Source organism: Carassius carassius, chromosome 41 (genome assembly GCF_963082965.1).
Source record: "Carassius carassius chromosome 41, fCarCar2.1, whole genome shotgun sequence".
Classification (NCBI taxonomy): domain Eukaryota; kingdom Metazoa; phylum Chordata; class Actinopteri; order Cypriniformes; family Cyprinidae; genus Carassius; species Carassius carassius.
The window spans coordinates 15,809,325-15,832,130 of NC_081795.1; the positions used below are offsets into that span (position 1 = coordinate 15,809,325).

General features: G+C 36.4%; 1 protein-coding gene across 4 annotated transcripts in view; it reads left to right on the forward strand.

The window, feature by feature from the left end:
• The first annotated feature begins 1,818 nt into the window (after nt 1-1,818).
• Nucleotides 1,819-22,806, forward strand: part of LOC132122858 (calcium-binding protein 8-like) — a 47,842-nt gene continuing 26,854 nt past the window's right edge. For 3 of the 4 annotated variants that reach the window (XR_009426441.1, XR_009426442.1, XM_059533344.1), the window contains exons 1-4: nt 3,286-3,805; nt 11,460-11,584; nt 15,006-15,149; nt 18,616-18,728. Coding sequence is in view for 2 of the 4 variants with exons in the window: in XM_059533344.1 (XP_059389327.1) it covers nt 3,672-3,805; nt 11,460-11,584; nt 15,006-15,149; nt 18,616-18,728 (516 nt within the window). In the remaining 2 variants the exon portion in view is untranslated. Of the gene's footprint in view, nt 2,533-3,285; nt 3,806-11,459; nt 11,585-15,005; nt 15,150-18,615; nt 18,729-22,806 lie in introns of those variants that run through there. The other variant, XM_059533345.1, reaches the window with a different exon arrangement.

Genomic DNA, 22,806 nt, shown 5'->3' on the forward strand with positions numbered 1-22,806 from the left:
TCAGAAGAACCAGCGACCAGGGAGGACTCAGGAAGCAGGGCAGGAACCAACACAGACACAAAGACAAAAAAACAACAGGAGAGACAAGAATGAGACGAAAGTAAACTTGCAAACCACTGCCTAGGGAGAAAAGAACACTAAAAGGGAAAAAAATAAAATACTAGAAATAACTGGAATTAATTGAAAACAAAAGGATAATAATTGGAAAAGCTAGGAATAAATAACTAGAACTACAAACCAAAATAAATAAAGAAAACAGCAACCTTATTGCTGAAAACTAGAAAGAAAATAAAAAGGTGGGAAAAACCCCAAAAGGTTAAAGAACAAAAACACTAAACTACAAAGACTAGAACTAGACTACACATGGGAACAAATGAAAACTAGAAAATAAGAGGGAACCAAATAAGAGGCAAAATGCTGATTAAAGAGTTCTAACAAGACTAAATATCCAAGCTAGAGACTGTACACACAAAACGAACCAGCAAAGACCAGAGGGAAATGAGCACAATATAAAGGGAGCAGAGCACACAAGGATCAGGTGAACAATTAGACAAACAAAGGACTAAACAAGGGGGCGTGGTGATTAGAAACAAGGAGGCAGGACAAGGGGAGCATACGGCCAACATAAACAAAGACACAACCATGTGCTCAGGCACAAAATGGACAGAGACACATTTAACAAAGATAGGACAGACAAGACTGTCAGGGCAGGATCCTGACAAATAGACTGTATAAGAGTCTGTGTATAAGAATGAGTAAAGCTGTTTGTTGTTTGGATGACAAAAAGTTTTAAAAGTTAAACTTATAGGCTGGTCTGCATCAGTGGTCCAACAGTGCTCGTCAATGTCAAAATGATCGAGATGGCCAATCAAATCAAAGAAGGCGGGTCTTACTAACCAGAGTTAGTGGAAAAATAAGTATTACTGTATTAGAAAACTGTTCTATGACAGAAATGTTCACTGACCGCCAGTAATAGACTATCTAGTGATGCAAGCTACTCAACTTTTTATGAAATTTCGCTGTTTTGAATTGAAAATATGCAATCACGATTCATGTAAATCATAAATGCACGTGACGAGACGTTTGGTTTTCGACTATTAGACATAGGCTACGAATAAGAGTGAATGTGCACATTTTAAAATAAAATAATATATTAAAATCTTGTAAATTGATTACTACTTCATATGAAGCGTTCATATGCAAAAGCCTCTAAGTGCTGTTTGAAATTTTCTTCTAAAATGAGCATTTTTATCAGGCTCCTACACTGTAAAAAAAACAAGCCTCTCCAACTCAAAATTTTCTAAAGACTGGTTACATCTAAATTTTTCAATTGGTCTAATTGAATTTAGAAAATTAAATTCGCACTAATTCAATTTGCCCAATTGAAAAAATTAGTTTTGATCAGTCAATAGAAAAATCTGAGTTGGAGAGGACTGAATTAATTTTTTTTTTTTTTTGCAGTGTATGTGTAGAATCAGTAATTTTACTTTAGTGGCAGTGAATAGTTCCTTTTCTTCCCCATTCAAGTAAAATATGCTTGAGCCTGAGAAAATAACGCAGGTCAACTTCACACAGGGCCTTGCACCCCCCTTGCGACGGCCTTGGATGGATGGAGGGATGGATGGATGGATGGATGGATGGAGGGATGGATCGATGGGGGAGGGATTTAATGGATGGATAGATGGGTTAATGGATGGATGGGCGGACTGATGGGAAAATGAATGGTAAAAAAGATAGATAGATTTAGGGCTCTGCTGTCTGATTGAAAGTCATTGTAGAAGTATTTTCATTGTATGTAAAAATAGCAGTCAGGTGGCATGATGTGATATTCCCTAAAGCCTTCACCTGATCCTGCTGACCTGCGGATGAATGACAGTCGAGCTGTAGGATGGAGCAGCTGACTGATCACTCGAGCGCTCAGTCTGTGTGTTCAATGGTTAATTCATGCTCTGGGAGGAATTTATCTGCTTCTTTCTCATAGGAACCTGCCATTTCTTGTTTTGTGACCGTTAATGCCCACCAGCAGCTCGTGGAGAACAATGTCTGTAGGCTACTGCTGATTTGACAGCGATGTTTATTGATTGTTTTATGAGGCTCGTGTGTGTGTGTGTGTGTGTGGCAGTCGAACATCTATGAGCAGGATTCTGCGATGTGAATCAATAAGGTCGGGAATTATGAGCTGCAATTCGCTTAAGATCATGGAAGTCCTCAAGAATCCGGGGGCTCATTAGAGCTGATTGGAGTTGGTGGAAAAGTCCAACTGTTTTATTGCTCTCGGCTGGAAGTCGGAAGGTTTTTTTTTTTTTTTTCGGATAACAATCGGGAGAAGAACCACTGTCCACTGCTATTCGCACAAGATGGCTAAAAATAATAGTGTGTATAATCGCGAATGAGATCTGGAGAATTTCCTCACAATTCGGCGACAATCTGTGATCCAGATTTCGGCAGCGGGGTAATCTGGATCCTGTAGCGGCGTCGACTCGGATCATCTGAGGGATCACTTTCAGAGATCGCCCACCTTCATCACTAAAGGTAAGAGCTTGTGTTTGAGTGTGTGACATGAAGGCTTTGATGGGCAGCATGATTTCATAAACTGCAGCCTGCATTGCTACACTTTTGCACCTGTTGTTTTAATGGCTTTATAGGCTACTGCGTGCATGAATTGTGACTTAATCTGTTTACTTGTTTTAAACATCCATTGTTTAAATTATTAAAACATTATAAAACATGGTGATGATATTATTATTAATAATGAACTACATAACGTTAGAATGGCTTTTTAATTTGAATTAGTTATTATTATTATTATTATTATTATTAATATATTTAATAGTAGCCTATGATTATTAATATTTTTATTATTATTATTACTATTATTTAATAGTAATAATAATAATTTGCTGTTTACTTTTCAGGAAGTAATTTTATTTTAAAATTATTATTATTATTATTACTGCCATGTTTTTTGGATGTCTATGATGATGTGGATAATACTAATAACTTGCTATAGCTCTTTGCTTTTAATGATGTCTTTTTATTTATTTTAAAATGTATTTAAAATGTATTTTATTTTTTTATTGTCGCTGGTAAAAAAAAAAAATCCCCCAACCCCATATTCACAAAAGCTGTGCAAAACACAATCAGCATTATGCATAATTCATTGCTGCCACGCAGATGGCATTTTCCGGGCAAATGATTCACCTTAGTCTCATTTGACAAGTCAGGTGGTGCCCAGCCGACACCCCCTTCAGGGAAAAGAGTGATGGACATGCGAATGACTAGAGAACCTGGAGGAGCGTGTGCAGTGTGAGAGAGCAGGACTAGTAGTGCGGTCCAGTCTGGGGGGCTGGTCAGCAGAGTGTGTGTGTGTGTGTGTGTGTGTGTGTGTGTGTGTGCTCACAACGGAGCTGCAGAGGCAGGACTACTTATGTCACCAAGCCACTGTTATTTTGAGCCCACCGATGAGTGTGACATGAGGGAGATACTGACAGGCTGAAGGGATGAATGAACGCATGAATGAGTGACTACCTGCTCCAGGCTGATGAAATTTTAACCACGGGGTTCAGGACACTCTATGCTGCTCGGGGAGAGGATCTGCACTGGGACGTAGTCAGGCTGTGGCTCTGTGGGACAGCCTGCCGTTGTGCTCCGAGTCCGGAGTGTGCTGTCAGATGGAGGTCACAGATCTGGATCTGGATCCGGACCCCAGGGCAGAGGGGTGTGAAGGAGAGGGTCTGTGCGTCCCGAGCAGTCCTGAGACAGAGCCTGTTGTGCTTGAGTATCCTGTAGGGTATGAATCGTACGGGTAAGCAACAGGGATACTGCTGTTGTCCCGGGAGCTTGCTGCTTTAACACGCTGGCATGTAGGAGATATGTTTTAAACTGCTGTTTTTTGGTATGTGCTCTGATTTTAATGTTAAACATGTCTTTGCTTTAATGAGAGTGGATAAATGTCCTGCATTGATTCTTCTGTTTTGGTACAGTATGTGTGTGTGACCACTGGCTTGATTTTTCTTTGTATTGATTTTAATAACTTAATAAAAGGTATTTATGCTCGGGTCTGTCCTTCGAACCGTAGGTTGCCTTTGTAAGAGGTTTAGATTATTTTGACATAATGTGGAATGACATTTTGACACTGGACTTGTTTCCAGTGACTTTGTGAAGCACTGCGCCCTGTGATTTGATTAAAGGATGCAGACTTTTTCTTGTTCATTTCATGTTTTAGACTCTTGTGAACATGGTGATATGAGTGCAGTTTTTTTTAAATGTAATTAATCTATATTTTTTTGTCAATTATGGTATTTAAGAAATGCACTTGACGCTTGTATTTTTGACATATTTAATTGCAATTCATCATTTTCTGGGAATCTTAGAATGTGTTGTGGCACTGTTGGATTGGAAAGTTTTGCCCTCAGTTGAACACATTATTTAAATCTGCCTCCAGACACTCCATTATCCCTCCTGAACAGAACACTCTGTTTGCAATGGATAATTATCATTACATGTCAAGCAGTGTCCTATAATGTGACATGCTGTACTTCACATAAAACTATTACTAAAACTGTTACTTTAACTATAAAGCTCCGATCTAATTCTGTATAATCATTATAAATGCAAGTTTTATGACCTTGTATTAAATTAGCGACTACATTGAATATTTCTTTTATTCAGTCATTCTTCATGTCAGCACAGGACTATTTAAATGAACTGCAACATTACTTTTACATTGATTTCTTAAATATATATATATATATATATATATATATATATATATATATATATATATATATATATATATATATATATACAACCCGAATTCCGGAAAAGTTGGGACGTTTTTTAAATTTTAATAAAATGAAAACTAAAAGATTTTCAAATCACATGAGCCAATATTTTATTCACAATAGAACATAGATAACATAGCAAATGTTTAAACTGAGAAAGTTTACAATTTTATGCACAAAATGAGCTCATTTCAATTTTGATTTCTGCTACAGGTCTCAAAATAGTTGGGACGGGGCATGTTTACCATGGTGTAGCATCTCCTTTTCTTTTCAAAACAGTTTGAAGACGTCTGGGCATTGAGGCTATGAGTTGCTGGAGTTTTGCTTTTGGAATTTGGTCCCATTCTTGCCTTATATAGATTTCCAGCTGCTGAAGAGTTCGTGGTCGTCTTTGACGTATCTTTCGTTTAATGATGCGCCAAATGTTCTCTATAGGTGAAAGATCTGGACTGCAGGCAGGCCAGGTTAGCACCCGGACTCTTCTACGAAGCCATGCTGTTGTTATAGCTGCAGTATGTGGTTTTGCATTGTCCTGCTGAAATAAACAAGGCCTTCCCTGAAATAGACGTTGTTTGGAGGGAAGCATATGTTGCTCTAAAACCTTTATATACCTTTCAGCATTCACAGAGCCTTCCAAAACATGCAAGCTGCCCATACCGTATGCGCTTATGCACCCCCATACCATCAGAGATGCTGGCTTTTGAACTGAACGCTGATAACATGCTGGAAGGTCTCCCTCCTCTTTAGCCCGGAGGACACGGCGTCCGTGATTTCCAACAAGAATGTCAAATTTGGACTCGTCTGACCATAAAACACTATTCCACTTTGAAATAGTCCATTTTAAATGAGCCTTGGCCCACAGGACACGACGGCGCTTCTGGACCATGTTCACATATGGCTTCCTTTTTATATGATAGAGCTTTAGTTGGCATCTGCTGATGGCACGGCGGATTGTGTTTACCGACAGTGGTTTCTGAAAGTATTCCTGGGCCCATTTAGTAATGTCATTGACACAATCATGCCGATGAGTGATGCAGTGTCGTCTGAGAGCCTGAAGACCACGGGCATCCAATAAAGGTCTCCGGCCTTGTCCCTTACGCACAGAGATTTCTCCAGTCTCTCTGAATCTTTTGATGATGTTATGCACTGTAGATGATGAGATTTGCAAAGCCTTTGCAATTTGACGTTGAGGAACATTGTTTTTAAAGTTTTCCACAATTTTTTTACGCAGTCTTTCACAGATTGGAGAGCCTCTGCCCATCTTTACTTCTGAGAGACTCTGCTTCTCTAAGACAAAGCTTTTATAGCTAATCATGTTACAGACCTGATATCAATTAACTTAATTAATCACTAGATGTTCTCCCAGCTGAATCTTTTCAAAACTGCTTGCTTTTTTAGCCATTTGTTGCCCCCGTGCCAACTTTTTTGAGACCTGTAGCAGGCATTAAATTTTAAATGAGCTAATTAAGTGGATAAAAGTGTAAAATTTCTCAGTTTAAACATTTGCTACGTTATCTATGTTCTATTGTGAATAAAATATTGGCTCATGTGATTTGAAATTCCTTTAGTTTTCATTTTATTAAAATTTAAAAAACGTTTTAAAATTTAATAAACTTTTCCGGAATTCGGGTTGTATATATATATATATATATATATATATATATATATATATATATATATATATATATATATACAGTACAGACCAAAAGTTTGGACACACCTTCTCATTTAAAGAGTTTTCTTTATTTTCATGACTATGAAAATTGTAGAGTCACACTGAAGGCATCAAGGGCTATTTGACCAAGAAGGAGAGTGATGGGGTGCTGCGCCAGATGACCTGGCCTCCACAGTCACCAGACCTGAACCCAATCGAGATGGTTTAGGGGTGAGCTGGACCGCAGACTGAAGGCAAAATGGCCAACAAGTGCTAAGCATCTCTCGGGGAACTCCTTCAAGACTGTTGGAAGACCATTTCAGGTGACTACCTCTTGAAGCTCATCAAGAGAATGCCAAGAGTGTGCAAAGCAGTAATCAAAGCAAAAGGTGGCTACTTTGAAGAACCTAGAATATGACATATTTTCAGTTGTTTCACACTTTTTTGTTATGTATATAATTCCACATGTGTTAATTCATAGTTTTGATGCCTTCAGTGTGAATCTACAATTTTCATAGTCATGAAAATAAAGAAAACTCTTTAAATGAGAAGATGTGTCCAATGTGTGTGTCAGAATGTGTCCAAACTTTTGGTCTGAACTGTATGTGTGTGTATATATATATATATATATATATATATATATATATATATATATATATATATCCTTATGCTCTCCAAGGCTACATTTATTTGATCAAAAATACAGTAATATTATCAAATATTATTACAATTTAATATCACTGTTTTCTATTTGAAAATATTTGAAAATATCATTTATTCTTGTGTTTCAAAGCTGAAATCCTGCTAATGTGCTGATTTACTGCTCAACATTTCTTATTATCTATGTTTAAAACAGTTGCTCAATATTTTTGTGGAGCTGGGATACATTATTTAATTATTTTGATGAATGGAAAGTTCAAAATAGCATTTTATTTGGAAAGAAATCTTTTGTAACATTATAAATGTTTCGACTGTCACTTTTAATCAGTTTAATGTGTCCTTCTCAGAAATACCTAGTAAATTTCACAATTACTAAGTCATGGCAATTAATACATTGAATTGCACATTACTTTTTAAAGAAAGACTGAAATAGTATTTTTGTAAAACATACTGAAGTAATCTTTGGATTATTTACAACTACAAAAATAATAATAATAATAATTTTACAGTGTTGCTAAATAAGAGTGAGAATTTGTCCTCTTTTTATTTTACTGACCCCCAACCTTTTGAACAGTAAATTATAATAAAATATGAATTAGATATATAAATGAAAATCTAGGTGTCTAAATATATCTAAATGTAATGTATAAAATGTGCAATTGCAGTCCCTTTGACTTTATGCAGTTGTTATGACACTTGGCAGTTTATCATGTGAAAAGCATAATAGTGAGATGGCAGATAAATTAGTCACACTTTCCCACTGGACACACTCAGACTGTCAGGATTTGCCCCAGGGATTCTGAGTTTTATTATATAATAAAAACATGCAGACACGTTTTTGCAGACAAACTTGTGATGTTTTTGTTTTTACATGCCAATGTAGAATGTCATATGTAGTCAAGAGGAAACCGTTTTGGGCAGCAAAGTTAATTTTGCTTACTAAGATTCTACACTATTTAATGTGTATTCCAGTTAACAAAATTAATTGCATGTGTAGCATGATTTACGAGTTATTTCTTGATCTATTTTAAAACAGCAAAGTATGCATCAATCATCAACAAAGTGGGACCATTAGAAACCAAGAAGTTGATTTGAATGCTAATGAACCTGAGGCACTGTGATAATTACCTTAATTAACATTGCCAACATAAACAGTTCATCTGTGCTTTTTCCCTTTCAGGGCCAATGATTTCCTTGGCTAGTTCAGCTCTACTTGTGCAAAGTTTTGACATATTATAGACTTTATAGTCCTTCAGACAGAACCCTGTAAAGATGGAGAAAGAAAAGCGAAATATTTGTTATTAATGAGCTTTCACATCGAAAACAATTGCAGACATTAATTCATTGGCATGAAACATTCCACCAAAGGCTAATTATAATCTTTTATTTTTATTAATCATTTCAGACATTAAACTTCACGGTAGATTAACGAGAACTCAACTGAAGAAAATATTTTGATAGAAAACATCTAGCTTTATTATATGATACAGTTTAAAGTGTCAGTAAGATTTATTCATTTATTTATTTATTTTTGTAAGAAATGAATAGTTTTATTCAGCAAGGACAGGAAATAGTTTTATATTTTATGTTTATTTAAAATAAATGTTGCTCTTTTGAACTTTCTACTGTTTAAAGAATTTTTTCAATATTATTAATATTGATTACTGACTCAATATGCTGTAGCCCAAGTGTTAGATGCTTCAAATCTAAGGCAATTACATCTCTACATTTGATAGAGAGATTCTGGACTTGAACTAGAGATATTTTAAGCTACTCTCAGGCCATTAAAGACTTTGCACATCCCAATCAACTGCCCCATTAAAGCAAACCCCCAGTTTCCCACTTTTGTCCCAAGGCAGCATCCATATTTTACAAGGCTGTGCCGTCCATCATGGGATATGTCCTTCAGCAGACTGCTACTACACACTCAAGCTGTATGTGTTTTACTCTGATTTGGTACCTGGCTGTAGCCCAGCACATACTGATTGTGGGCTCATGTCCCAAAGCGTAGTCTGTGATCTGGAACCTCCTGCCCCTTCATGCTGACTGCTGCTTCAAGTGGCTTTTCTCTCGCTCTCTGCTGATGGTGTGGTGCTGGGTGACTCTCTCCATGAGAGCTTTAGGTTCCTGAACAGGACCCACTCTGAAGCAAGGGCTGCGTTTAGCTCTACTGAAGGAAGTAAATAAGTAGAATTGCATTTATTTAGGCACAGAACATCTTTACGACCACATCGTGGTTGTGAGAAAAAGTTGTGAGAAAATACGATGTGTGTCAGATCCAGATCCATGGGCAACCCAGCTACTGTGATGTCTGCTAATCAAAGAATACACAGTAAACATATTGTCATGATGAAACAGGAAAACATCCACCCACAATCCTATTAGTTATAAAGGAGAGTCCACATACTGACCCTGCTTTCTAGATATCATTTCTTATCAGCATTAGATATAGAAAAACCCATATCAACATGTACTGTGAAGTTTCACTTTAAGTCTAAGGCTAAACAATTTGACATTGTTGAAAGCTTGATTTATATTTATTTTTGTATATATTTTAATAACAGCTAGGGCATGGTTGGCGGCTGTCATATGGGCCATGAGCCAGAAACTACAGTGAAGCCTACAGTGGGTTTGGTTGTGGGAGTACTTTGTATGCACAGAATCCATCTTGATCTGTGAAATGATGAGCCTGCTGGATGGAGTGCTGTGCATTTTGAGTGGACTTTTGACACTCAAGCCCGTTTTTTCAAAGCTCATGTTTTCGAAAGGCTCTAACTTCATGCTAATCAACACAGAGCCCAATTACAAAGAGAAACTCCATCGCACATCTCTATCTGACACCAGTGTATTAAAATGATTCCCATAGCTTTAACTGTGCTGAACAATTAATAAAGAATTTCTGCTCATGCTAACCATGACGCCTGAGAAATGAGAGATTTTCATATAAGGAGCAACTCAAGCTTAAATTGTAGTTATTGTTATGTTGACTTCTTGAACTCTGCATACACTTGTTTGGTAAAATTACTGTTACTTTTTTATTCAGATATTTTGGTTGCACTTTATTTAATGGTGTCCTTGTTACAGTGCAATTATGCAATACTGAATAATATTTATTAACAATATGTACTTTTTATATGTTTGGTGTTTGGTTTAGGTTTAGTTGCTTGTAATTATGCATAATTCACTGTTATTACTATAGTAAGTAGATGTAACATTTAACAAGGACACTAAAAAAAAAAGTGATACCAGTTTTCAGTTCATAATGAACACATAAAACACACACACACACACACATCTTATTGGCTATATGCTACCATTCGAAGATTTGGGATCAGTAAGATTCCTTTTTTTAAGGATCAAGGCTTTTATTCTCTTATTTTAATTACTGTAAGCGAGGACACATTCTTTGAACAAATATGACAATAAAGACATTTACAATGTTACAAAATATTTTTCTATTTCAAACAAATGTTCTTTTCACAGATTCCACCAAAATATTAAGCAGCATATTTAGCATTGATAAAAGTAAGTGTATTCTGATCACCAAATATTAGATATTGCATATTAGAATGATTTCTGATGGATCATATGACGCTGAAGACCGGAGTAATGCTGCTGAAAATTCTGCTTTTAATCACAGGGAAAAAAATGACATTTTATTGTTACATACGTAATAATATTTCACAGCATTACTGTTTTTACTGTATGACAATGGTGACCATAAGAGACATATACACACTTAACAAAAATATTACCATCCCCAAACTTTTGAACAACAGTGTTTGAAACATTTATTATGTATATATCTGCATTATATTGTCCATCATTCACCCTAGTTTCTCGTTATTGGTATCAGCAATTATAAAACCCATATTAGTAGGCCACTGTCTCATATATGAGAAAATGCAGTTGTTAAAGGTGAAAACTGCAGTTGTCTGCAGGATTTTAATGGCACTATAATAAACACCTGTCAACAATAACTGCTCTCATAGACCACCCATATGTTCACTAACACAAGGGTAATTCAGAGAGCCAGTGAACACTTTCAGCTTTAATACTTATTACATTAGTTTTAAACCTCATATGCACTGAAACAGCCTCCGTATTCTTTTACAACAAGATTTTCATTAAATAATGCAGCAGAACATTGGAAGTACAGTGATATCTGCTGAGCAAAGTGATGCTGGATGAGCCCTCCGTGGAGACAGTAATGGTCATTTGCATATAATCAACTTAAGCGTGCTCTATCATAGTATAATGTAGATTTGCAGCAATGTTTGATTTGCGTAAACCATTGTCGTGTCTTTTGGTCTGGTTGGTTGAGCTTGTTCTTCTGCTGTCTCTCTCTCTCTCTCTCTCAGGGAGAAGATGCCGTTCCACCATGTGACGGCAGGATTGCTGTACAAGGGGAACTTTTTGAGTCGCTCACTCTCTGAACACAGCAACAGCGAACAGCTCGCCAACATCTCAGTGGAGGAACTAGACGGTGAGCCAAGACCTTACAGACAAAAACACAAATACTTGACTGTATACTTATTGAAAGTCAAACCTTGAACCACTTTTTTCTTATAAGGGTGACTTAATATTTCAATTGGTTATTCAGTGAATGTTATGAAGGTTATTCACTTCATAATTATTTACATCACAGGAATAGTTCATTCAGAAATGAATGAATTTCATTGTGTCTTTGTGTACTACTTTTAAATTACATTTGGTGTTATGTATTCATGTATTATTTTATAAAAAGAGGTACTGTTGTTAAAATCCAAAATAAAACAGCAGCAGCAGCAAAAATATATTATATTATATTATATTATATTATATTATATTATATTATATTATATTATATTATATTATATTATATTATATTATATTATATTATATTATATTAGTCATTAATAAAAAAGCATATATTCTTAAATGAAGCTATTAGAGTTTGTTAGTTAAATTAGATACAGTTCTACTGTACTGTAGGTCAAATGGATAAATAATGGCAAATATATTGATCCTATTACTGATATAAACCAAATATTTCTGCACACCCAAAACAACATTAATTTAGCTAAACAATTTTTATTTAAAGAAATCAGCGTGAAGGTGAGAGACTAACATTTTTGAAGAACATTAAGCAAAAGTAAATGCAAAAAAAAAAAAAAAAAAAACCAGCACAAATATTACATTATATTATTATAAACGTGTTTAAGGGATAATACATTGTGTCAGCTAGTTTTGATTTATGTACTCATGTATATTCATTTCTGAGTGAGAATGAATTACCAATCCCTTAAGAATTATATATTTTTTGTACTAATAACTTTTTAATGAAGGCTATTACTAAGCATTACCCTGAAGTGTTTTTGGTTTTCGCATGTAAATCAGGCATTAAATCATAAATCAAAAAATGTATAAAAATTAAAAAAAAAAAAAAAAAAACGATAAAAGCTGTGCATGTCCCCGCAACACTCTTCATCATGAATCGGGGCGTGTGAGGCAAAGTGCTAATCAATTAACACTGCCTTTGTCAGCAGAAAGGATGAAGAGAAATGCACCGAACCCTTGAGGCCTGAAAATGAATGTTTAAGTGACATATTAACACCAAAGAGCATCTGCAGATATACAGAGCTGCTACAGGTCATTGACTTTGTTGGTTTTGCTCTGAAAAAGTCCAAACTGTGAAATACAGCTACTGGAGTCCTGCTGATGTTGTATTGATCGTATCAGAAGGGGTCAGCAAATACTACGCAATCACAGAGATACTCTTGCGTAAGAGAAACAGGGGGACTCTGGAATCCTTGACGATTTATAAAATGCAAGTTTACGGCTACTGTCACTTTCAAAGTAAAAAAATAAATAATATCAGGCAACACAAATGAATACCTTACTCCTGATGATATATTAAAGTTTTACAAAACAAAATAATCGGTCTGTGCAAGAAACTGATTACCTGTAATCTATCGCCCCAGGAAGCCTGATTCTTTTCGGTGAACTTGTTATTTGGGACAGTTTGTTTCAATGAACTGATTCAAATAAACGATTCACCAGTTTTTCATAACCGATTCACCAGTTTGTTTACATAATCACGCAATGGCGTAATCTATAAGCAATTATATTACTAAAACACCCAATAATGATGTGAAACTTGGATGTTTTACATGCCTAAAGCATATACATAGTGAATAAACTTGTTTTCATCAGCTCACCTTTTAACATAAGCAATGATAAACTATAAAACAAATAGCTTTTTCCACCTTCATTCAAGTGCTCAGTTCATGCCTGTGCAAATCAGCGTCTCATCCATCTTGGGTCTGAGTCAGAGCTGTTTCCTCAGTTCAGTGAATTGCTGGAGTAACTAGAGAGATGAATGAGTTTGCCGTTTGATTGAGTAACTTACAGATCTGCGCTGCTCGAGCTGTGAACTGTTTCAGACCGTTCAGTCCGCTATAGTGACCTTATTCAAAAGAATGATTCGCTTGTGAACTGGACATCATTCCAGACTGTTTGCTTGACATTATGGATGACGGGGGTAAATTAATAGGAAATTTTTATTTTTGGGTGAACTGTCCCTTTAAGAGGAACGATTTGCTTAAAAAAAGGCTGAATAATAATTTGCCTCGAATGTAAATGTTCAAAATAGGCCAATCTACTTTCAGAAGATATCTGTACAGTTGTAAAAGTCACTGGCCATGTGAAGAGCACATTTGAAGAAAGACATTAATGTTAAATACCGCCATTTAATCTCATCGCGTCTTCAGGTATTAGATCTGAAAACTGATTATTTCATCATCTGCCATTTTTGTCTCTAAACTGAACAGCATTTGTCAGACGAATAGCCAGAATTGAGAGGACAAAATGTTTCTGAAGGTTGTTTTCAAACAGGCTTTACATCTGCGACAGGCTCCTTATGCATATATTCATGAGTGTGCCTCTACGTACAAAAACAAATCTAATGCTTTACTGTGCAAACACTTTGCAGCACTCCGAACATCTTCTTGCATGTGTGTGTCTTGTGGAATAACGATTATCAGCCTCCTTTCCCTAAGACAGATGTTCTTTGGCTCTGAAACATAACTGTCAGTGTAAATGTGCAAAACTGTTGATATAATATTATTATATAATATTATCATATATTGTTTTTAAAATTGCTGTTTCTCTTTAAAATGTCTCATTGAATATTTGACCCTGACAACAGCATAATGTTGTGATAATGTGTCATCTTAAAGGGATAGTTCACCTTCAGTTGCTGCTCCCCGTTGACCCCCCAAAAAAACATTATGCAAGTCAAGTGGGACCAGCAACTGAAGGTAAACTATCCCTTTAAGTCTTGATTTAGATGGATAAGAATAGTACAGCATGTTGTCAAAGCTTATGTTTCCTGTGTGTTAATTCCCAGGTTGCTTGACTTCAACTGGCTTTATACACAGGCAAAATTACCCAATGTACTGCTGTGTGCTCGAGCATGCAGCACAACCGTTGTGCTCTTCAGAGATGTGACACTCACGCTCTATTTTAAAACACCAATCCTTTGCTGCCGCAAGTTTTCTCCTCACAGAAGAACCATTTATAAAATATGCATATGATGGAGCCAACTCCTCGTCTCCACTGTTTGAGATATATATGCATTTCAGAGTCCTCCCCTGTAGAGCAGGTATCAAAAGAAAAAGCCAGGCCTTAAGTTGTGTTTTTGTGGCTGGTTAAAATTCAGATACTTAGTACTGTTAAATTAGTAGTAAAATTAACAGTAAATGAAGAATCTGACAAGCATTTTGAGAAAAGACAGTGCAGCAGTGTGTGTTGCACTGGTGTAATGCCAAGCAGAGAAGGTGCCAAATCATTGATCGGTGGAGGATGACCAGTGAGACGTCTTCTGATGGGACGGTGTTGAGTCGCACACTTGTTTGTCTTGGCAGAGATCCGGGAGGCATTCAGGGTCCTGGATCGGGATGGCAATGGGTTCATCTCCAAGCAGGAGCTTGGCATGGCCATGCGCTCACTAGGGTACATGCCCAGTGAAGTGGAGCTGGCAATCATCATGCAGAGATTGGACATGGATGGTGAGTTCCTCGACTCACCAACACACACATTTGCATTCCTGTCATTGGTGGGAATTGTCATTGATGTCTATTGGTTTTATACAGCAATAATGATATTTTCTATCCTCCAACCTTGTATCTCAAGGATAATATTTAGCATGTTCTAACATGCTTTAATGCTCAAGAAACATTTCTTATTGTTATCAGTATTAACAGTTGCACTGCTTCATGATTTTGTGGAAACCATGATATCATTTAAGCATTTCCTTGATGAATAGAAAGTTAAAAAGAACAGCATTTGTTTTTAAATAGGAACATGTGTAACATTGTAAATGTCTTTACTGTCAGTTTTGATCAATTTAAGCGTCCTTACTGAATAAATGTATTAATTTCTTTATGAAGAACTTTATCAATCCCGAATGTTTTCAGTTGTATTATTATTTATATTTTAAAAGTAATTATAATATATAGGGGAAGTTGTGGCCTGGTGGTTAGAGAATCGGACTCCCAATCGAAGGGTTGTGGGTTCGAGTCTCAGGCTGGCAGGAATTGTGGGTGGGGGGAGTGCGTGTACAGTTCTCTCACCACCTTCAATAACACAACTTAGGTGCCCTTGAGCAAGGCACCGAACCCCCAACTGCTCCCCGGGCGCCGCAGCATAAATGGCTGCCCACTGCTCCGGGTGTGTGCTCACAGTGTGTGTGTGTGTGTGTTCACTGCTCTGTGTGTGTGTGCACTTCGGATGGGTTAAATGCAGAGCACAAATTCTGAGTATGGGTCACCATACTTGGCTGAATGTCACTTCACTTCACTTCACTATAATTAGAAATACATTAAAAACACATTTCATTTATTTTAATTTTTTTGAGTTGGACAGGAGCATTTATTTGTATGTGATGTGATCTGATTGTAACTCAAATTCATAATGATTCAGCTACTATATGAAAGTCTGTCGTTTGCAGACAATGCTGGTTGTCACTATTTGACTAAGTTTTTATTCAGTTTCATCTCTTCTAAGCCAGCAGAACTAATCTACTGGCTTTCGGGCCTGACATATTTTGCAGAGAATCTGTAGAGAAGACTCTCTTTTTCTGTATGAGGAGTTTAAGTGGAAATGAATTAATAAAGCAGTAATATTTTCCTGCTTCATTAGCATATGGTCATAAAACAGTAACAGGACATTACCTTTGATTTCAGGCTGTTCACTTTAGATTAGGGGCCCCACATTAATTGTTATAAAATTTTCATCACATTTTAAGGTTTTGAGGAGGTATTATACAAATATCTTCTTTTGTGCTCAAACAGACTCATACTGGTATGGAACAACTTGAATGTAATTAAATTATTAAATCTTTTTTAAGAACAAACAATCCTTCATATTTGAAAGGGAAGGTTTTGGCCTTCTTTACTATTCAAACGGCTGCTTATGAAGTTTATTAGATAGTGTGATGGACTGTCATTTAAAATTAAATAATTAAAACCAAAAATTTAAATTACTCCAATTGGCCTTCATCACTTTCAGCACATCTGTACATTGCAGAGCCATGATCTCTGGCCATAGTCACCTGCAGTGAGCCGAACTGCCAAACAACAGATGAATGTGGCCAGCAGATGTAATCCGATGTGTAGCAGTGCTTCATGATTCACATCAATGTTCAGAGTTCAGATGAAGTTTGTCCCATCTTCAGGAGTGCTACACTGTCTGAGGAAGCCAATACGTAGTTTTCCAAGTACAGAACACACTCATTCAGGCACTTTTTGAAAGCAAAAAAACTATACTGATTGCTCAGAACAGCTGATGTGTTATCGTTACTCTCTTAAAGGTGAAGTGAGTGTGTTTCAGTGTTAAATTACTTCATCATATCCCAGTGTGGCTCTGTTAATGACATGTTAATTTCAGACCAATGATTGAGTCTTCTTGTTCGGCCAACACTATCTCATCACCAATTCGTACATAATTTATGAGGTGGCTAAGTCATATGACCTTACTCATACGATTTTGGATGATTTCTGTGAGGGGTAGGTTTAAGGGTGGTATTTTGGACGAATTCCTACAAATTTACCACCTTGATTTTTATGAGGTCATTCGAATTAGCCATCTAGGCAAGGCAAGGCAAGTTTATTTATATAGCACATTTCGTTCACAATGGTAATTCAAAGTGCTTTACATAAAAGAAAATAAAATAATCATGAAGAAAAAAAAAAACAAAACAAAAAACAAGCAATTTTGAAACTTTGGAAATGATTAAAAAATTGACTTATTTAAAATGAATTTAAAACAGTTAAAAATAGAAAATGATTTTACATAAAATGCAGTGAATACGTAAAATACAGTGCAATCGGTTCGGACATCGCACAGTGCTCATTCAATAAATGCACAGCTAAACAGATGAGTTTTGAGTCTAGATTTACAAAAATGATACATTGCGAATTGCTGTGAGATCAGGTTTCAATGAACAGTGTAAGATCGGTAGTAGAGGTGTTTGACATTCATTTTTGTAAATAATGAATACTGATGCTTGTTAAATCAATGATAAGATGATCATATGTACTCTTTTTCACATACATGTCCTGGCTGGGATTTCTAGATTGCCAAAAATATCTCTTTTGGCTTTGTTTTCCTATTGTCTTCATGCTTGATTAAGGTAATAATTGTACAGTAGTTTGGCCAAAAGGGATGTAACGATTAACTGTGAGCCAATTGAAAATCGATTCAAACGTGATGATTCAAATTGGTTGATATACAAAACAAATCCCGATTCAGTTAGGGGTAGGAGGTAGGAGTTTATATTAATGTATGTTTGAGGGGGGAACTTACGGTCTTTAGAAAAGCTTAGATGGTATTTTTTATTTTCATCTTGCCTCTGTATAATCCATATTAAAGTTCATAAGTGCGGTGCTGCTTTGTTTACAGCAGAAACCAAGGAAACGCTTTAAGTGCCACCTGCTGGCAGAGAGTGAATCTGCATCTCATTCAGCTCATGCAGATTCATGCAGATAATTTGAATGTATACAGTAGTTTCACAAAACTGAAGTCAAACCATTCTGTTTTTGGTCAAAATTTCGAAATTATACAATCTTATTTAGTTTAAAAACTGTCATGTTGCATGTATGCAGCATCTTTGTTTGGGTCATGATTAAGATGCAGTGGTTGCCTCAAATTTTAAATGGAAAGACCACAGACAAAGCCTTATTTTGTTTATATGAAGAGATTTATTTTATTTGTGTTAATTATTTATTTAATTTGGGGATTGTTTTAAAATTACTATTTAGTTATGTTATTTACATATTAAAATTTTGTTATTTAGCAGATGTTTTTTTTTTCCAAAGTGACAAGTTTTCCACAAAGAAACGTGCAGCATTTTGTCCAAGCAATAATAAAAAGGACACATTTATCTCATTTTGTAAAAAAAATTGTGATGCCCTCAATTTTAAATATAGCTTTTGGGATCTGCGAGTGGGATTCTGACTTTAATTTGTTTTTCAGGTGATGGACAGGTGGACTTTGATGAGTTCATGACGATACTCGGACCGAAGCTCCTGTCCTCTGAAACACGGGAAGGTTTCCTTGGAAACACAATTGACAGCATATTCTGGCAGGTAAGACGCCTTGGAGGATAATTTGCTGGTGGCTGTGCAGGACTCAAACTTCAAAAGGTTTTACATTTTTAATATTAAAAAAGCCTTTTTATTGGCATGATGCTTGTTTTTCTGAATAACAGGAATGAAAGGCATGGTTGAGGGTCTGAACAGTGGTGCATTGTCTGGATAATGTTACATTAGTGACATTTGTGTGTTTATTGTGGTTTTCTGGAATGGTATTCAGCTGATTTGATCTGGGTGATAGCAGTGTTTGGCTTTGCCGTGCTCTGGCTGAGCGGAGAGGATCTCTGTGGGTTTAGTTTAGTCTCAGGACTGTGATGGAGTGCTGTGTGATGATATGCAGAGAAGATGAAGCAGAGCCCATGCTAGCCCCGCTTGGCTGAGACAGGTACTTATGACCCCGTCGGAGGGACAACATTGTTTTGACAACTCAATATTACAGAGGCAAGATTGCTCACTCTTTGAATGATTAGGGAGATATGTAATAGACATTAACCCTGACTTTTTATAAACTGTGATAAATGTCTGCGTAAAGTAACTTGACAGGCACCTTTTGGTTATATTTTACCAAAACATTAAATAGTCACAAACACCACCATAACAGCAACTGGATCTGCATTGTGAAATGATTTAATATTACACTATTGCTGATTTAAGTAGCTTATTAGAATCATTGAAATGATTGCATATCCTATGATTTATTTATTTATTTTAATGTTTTTAAGAATGTTAACATTTGAATGTTTTTGAAAGAATCATTGAATGTCCCTTATGCTCTCTAATGCTGTATTTATTAAAAACAGTAATATCATGAAATGTGTTTACAATTTAAAATTTCACTTTTGTATTTGAATATATTTTAACATATAATTTATTCCTGTAATGCAAAGCTGAATTTTCAGCAGTCATTACTCCAGTTTTCAGTGCCACGTGATCCTTCAGAGATAATTGTAATATTATTTAATATTATATTTTATATGAGCACATTCTGAATGCCTGGCAATAAACTTATTTTTCAGGTTTCCACACTGCCTGCTGTTATTATAGAGATACATTTGTGAAATATACCTATATATTTGTATATACAGGTGCATCTCAATAAATTAGAATGTTGTGGAAAAGTTTATTTATTTCAGTAATTGTGAAAAATTTGAGTTGAATAATGCACACCTGAAGTGTAACGGCATCACCACCTCGGGTGTGCATTATTTTCCTAATAATTCAATGGCCCCTCGTCAATTACTCCTTACTCAATGCACACAGACTGAAGTAGTTTAAGCATTTGATTCTTTTATGGTGATGATTTTGGCTCACATTTAACAAAAACCCACCAATTCACAACAAATTAGAATATGGTGACATGCCAATCAGCTAATCAACTTAAAACAACTGAAAAGGTTTCCTGAGCCTTCAAAATGGTCTCTCAGTTTGGTTCACTAGGCTACACAATCATGGGGAACACTGCTGATCTGACAGTTGTCCAGAAGACAATCATTAAAATCCTTCACAAGGAGGGTAAGCCACAAACATTCATTACCAAAGAAGCTGCTTGAAGTCCAGTGTTAAGTTTCCACAGTCTGTGATGATTTAGGGTGCATCTGCTGGTGTTGGTCCATTGTGTTTTTTGAAAACCAAAGTCACTGCACCTGTTTACCAAAAAATCTTGGAGCACTTCATGCTTCCTTCTGTTGACCAGCTTTTTGAAGATGCTGATTTCATTTTCCAGCAGGATTTGGCACCTGCCCACACTGCCAAAAGTTGGTTAAATGACCATGATGTTGGTGTGCTTGACTGGCCAGCAAACTTACCAGACCTGAACCCCAGAGAGAATCTATGGGCTATTGTCAAGAGGAAAATGAGAAACAAGAGATCAAACAATGCAGATGAACTGAAGGCCACTGTCAAAGAAACCTGGGCTTCCAGACCACCTCAGCAGTGCCACAAACTGATCGCCTCCATGCCATGCCGAATTGAGGCAGTAATTACAGCAAAAGGAGCCCCTACCAAGTATTGAGTACATGTACAGTAAATGAACATACTTTCCAGAAGGCCAACAATTCACTAAAAAGGTTTTATTTTATTGTTCTTATAAAGTATTCTAATTTGTTGGGCTTTTGTTAAATGTGAGCCAAAATCATCACAATTAAAAGAACCAAAGACTTAAACTACTTCAGTCTGTGTGCATTGAATTTATTTAATACACGAGTTTCACAATTTGAGTTGAATTACTGAAATAAATGAACTTTTCCACGACATTCTAATTTATTAATTAATTTATTCACCTTTACCTTTATAGCTTTGAAATTGAAATATATAAAATACTTTGAGTTCATGAAATACCAAATGTGTTTAAGTACACAAAAATGCTTATTAGTGTGAATATGCACTTAAATATTACTTAAAATATCTTACAGAATCAAAAATGTTTGCATAAAGAGACAAACTGCTAGCGTAGACGCAGTGTGATGACTCCTTTCACTGCTAATTTAAGTGATATGTGTCCTTTGGTTGCTTTTAGACATGGAGTGTTTGATCTTGCATTGTTATTTGTCTAAATTAATCTAGTCCCAAGAGTGGCTCATTCCTCCTGGGAGGGGAAAGAATCATTGAGACGGCCCATCTATCATCTGTGTGTTAAGTTTAGGATGAATCAATCTTCCCATTATGAAGGACATTTTTCCTGTTATATATCCAGTTCCAGCCAGTGCTGGTATAGAGTCACTTACTGTGTGCCTTCACTATTCCTGGTGTATGTCAGCAGAGGACGGGACAGTTCCCCACAGCAGCGCTCCTCACATGATTTTGCTTTGGGACCAACACTTGACATTGGATAAGCGGTGACTAAAATATATGGGAACTGTTTGTTTCTAGCTATGAATTCTATAAGAACTACTGTTAAAAAATTCTTATTCAGCAAGTATGCATTAAACTGATTTAAGTCATTACTACAGTGTATATATATTTAAATAAAAACAGCTATTTTAAATTATGATAAAATTTCACAATATTACTGTTTTTACTTAAGCTTTGGTAAGACTTCTTTCAAAAACATAAAAAAATCTTAGCAACTCCAAACTTTTGTATGGTAGTCTATATACACACTCACCTAAAGGATTATTAGGAACACCATACTAATACTGTGTTTGACCCCCTTTCGCCTTCAGAACTGCCTTAATTCTACGTGGCATTGATTCAACAAGGTGCTGAAAGCATTCTTTAGAAATGTTGGCCCATATTGATAGGATAGCATCTTGCAGTTGATGGAGATTTGTGGGATGCCCATCCAGGGCACGAAGCTCCCGTTCCACCACATCCCAAAGATGCTCTATTGGGTTGAGATCTGGTGACTGAGGGGGCCATTTTAGTACAGTGAACTCATTGTCATGTTCAAGAAACCAATTTGAAATGATTCGAGCTTTGTGACATGGTGCATTATCCTGCTGGAATATCTACATTATCTACCATCTGAATGTCTCAACAGAAATTGAGACTCATCAGACCAGGCAACATTTTTCCATTCTTCAACTGTCCAATTTTGGTGAGCTCGTGCAAATTGTAGCCTCTTATTCGTATTTGTAGTGGAGATGAGTGGTACCCGGTGGGTTCTTCTGCTGTTGTAGCCCATCCGCCTCAAGGTTGTGCGTGTTGTGGCTTCACAAATGCTTTGCTGCATACCTCGGTTGTAACGAGTGGTTATTTCAGTCAAAGTTGCTCTTCTATCCGCTTGAATCAGTCGGCCCATTCTCCTCTGACCTATAGCATCAACAAGGCATTTTCGCCCGCAGGACGGCCGCATACTGGATGTTTTTCCCTTTTCACTCCATTCTTTGTAAAACCTAGAAATGGTTGTGTGGGAAAATCCCAGTAACTGAGCAGATTGTGAAATACTCAGACCGGCCCGTCTGGCACCAACAACCATGCCACACTCAAAATTGCTTAAATCACCTTTCTTTCCAGTTCTGACATTCAGTTTGGAGTTCAGGAGATTGTCTTGACCAGGACCACACCCCTAAATGCATTAAAGCAACTGCCATGTGATTGGTTGATTAGATAATTGCATTAATGAGAAATTGAA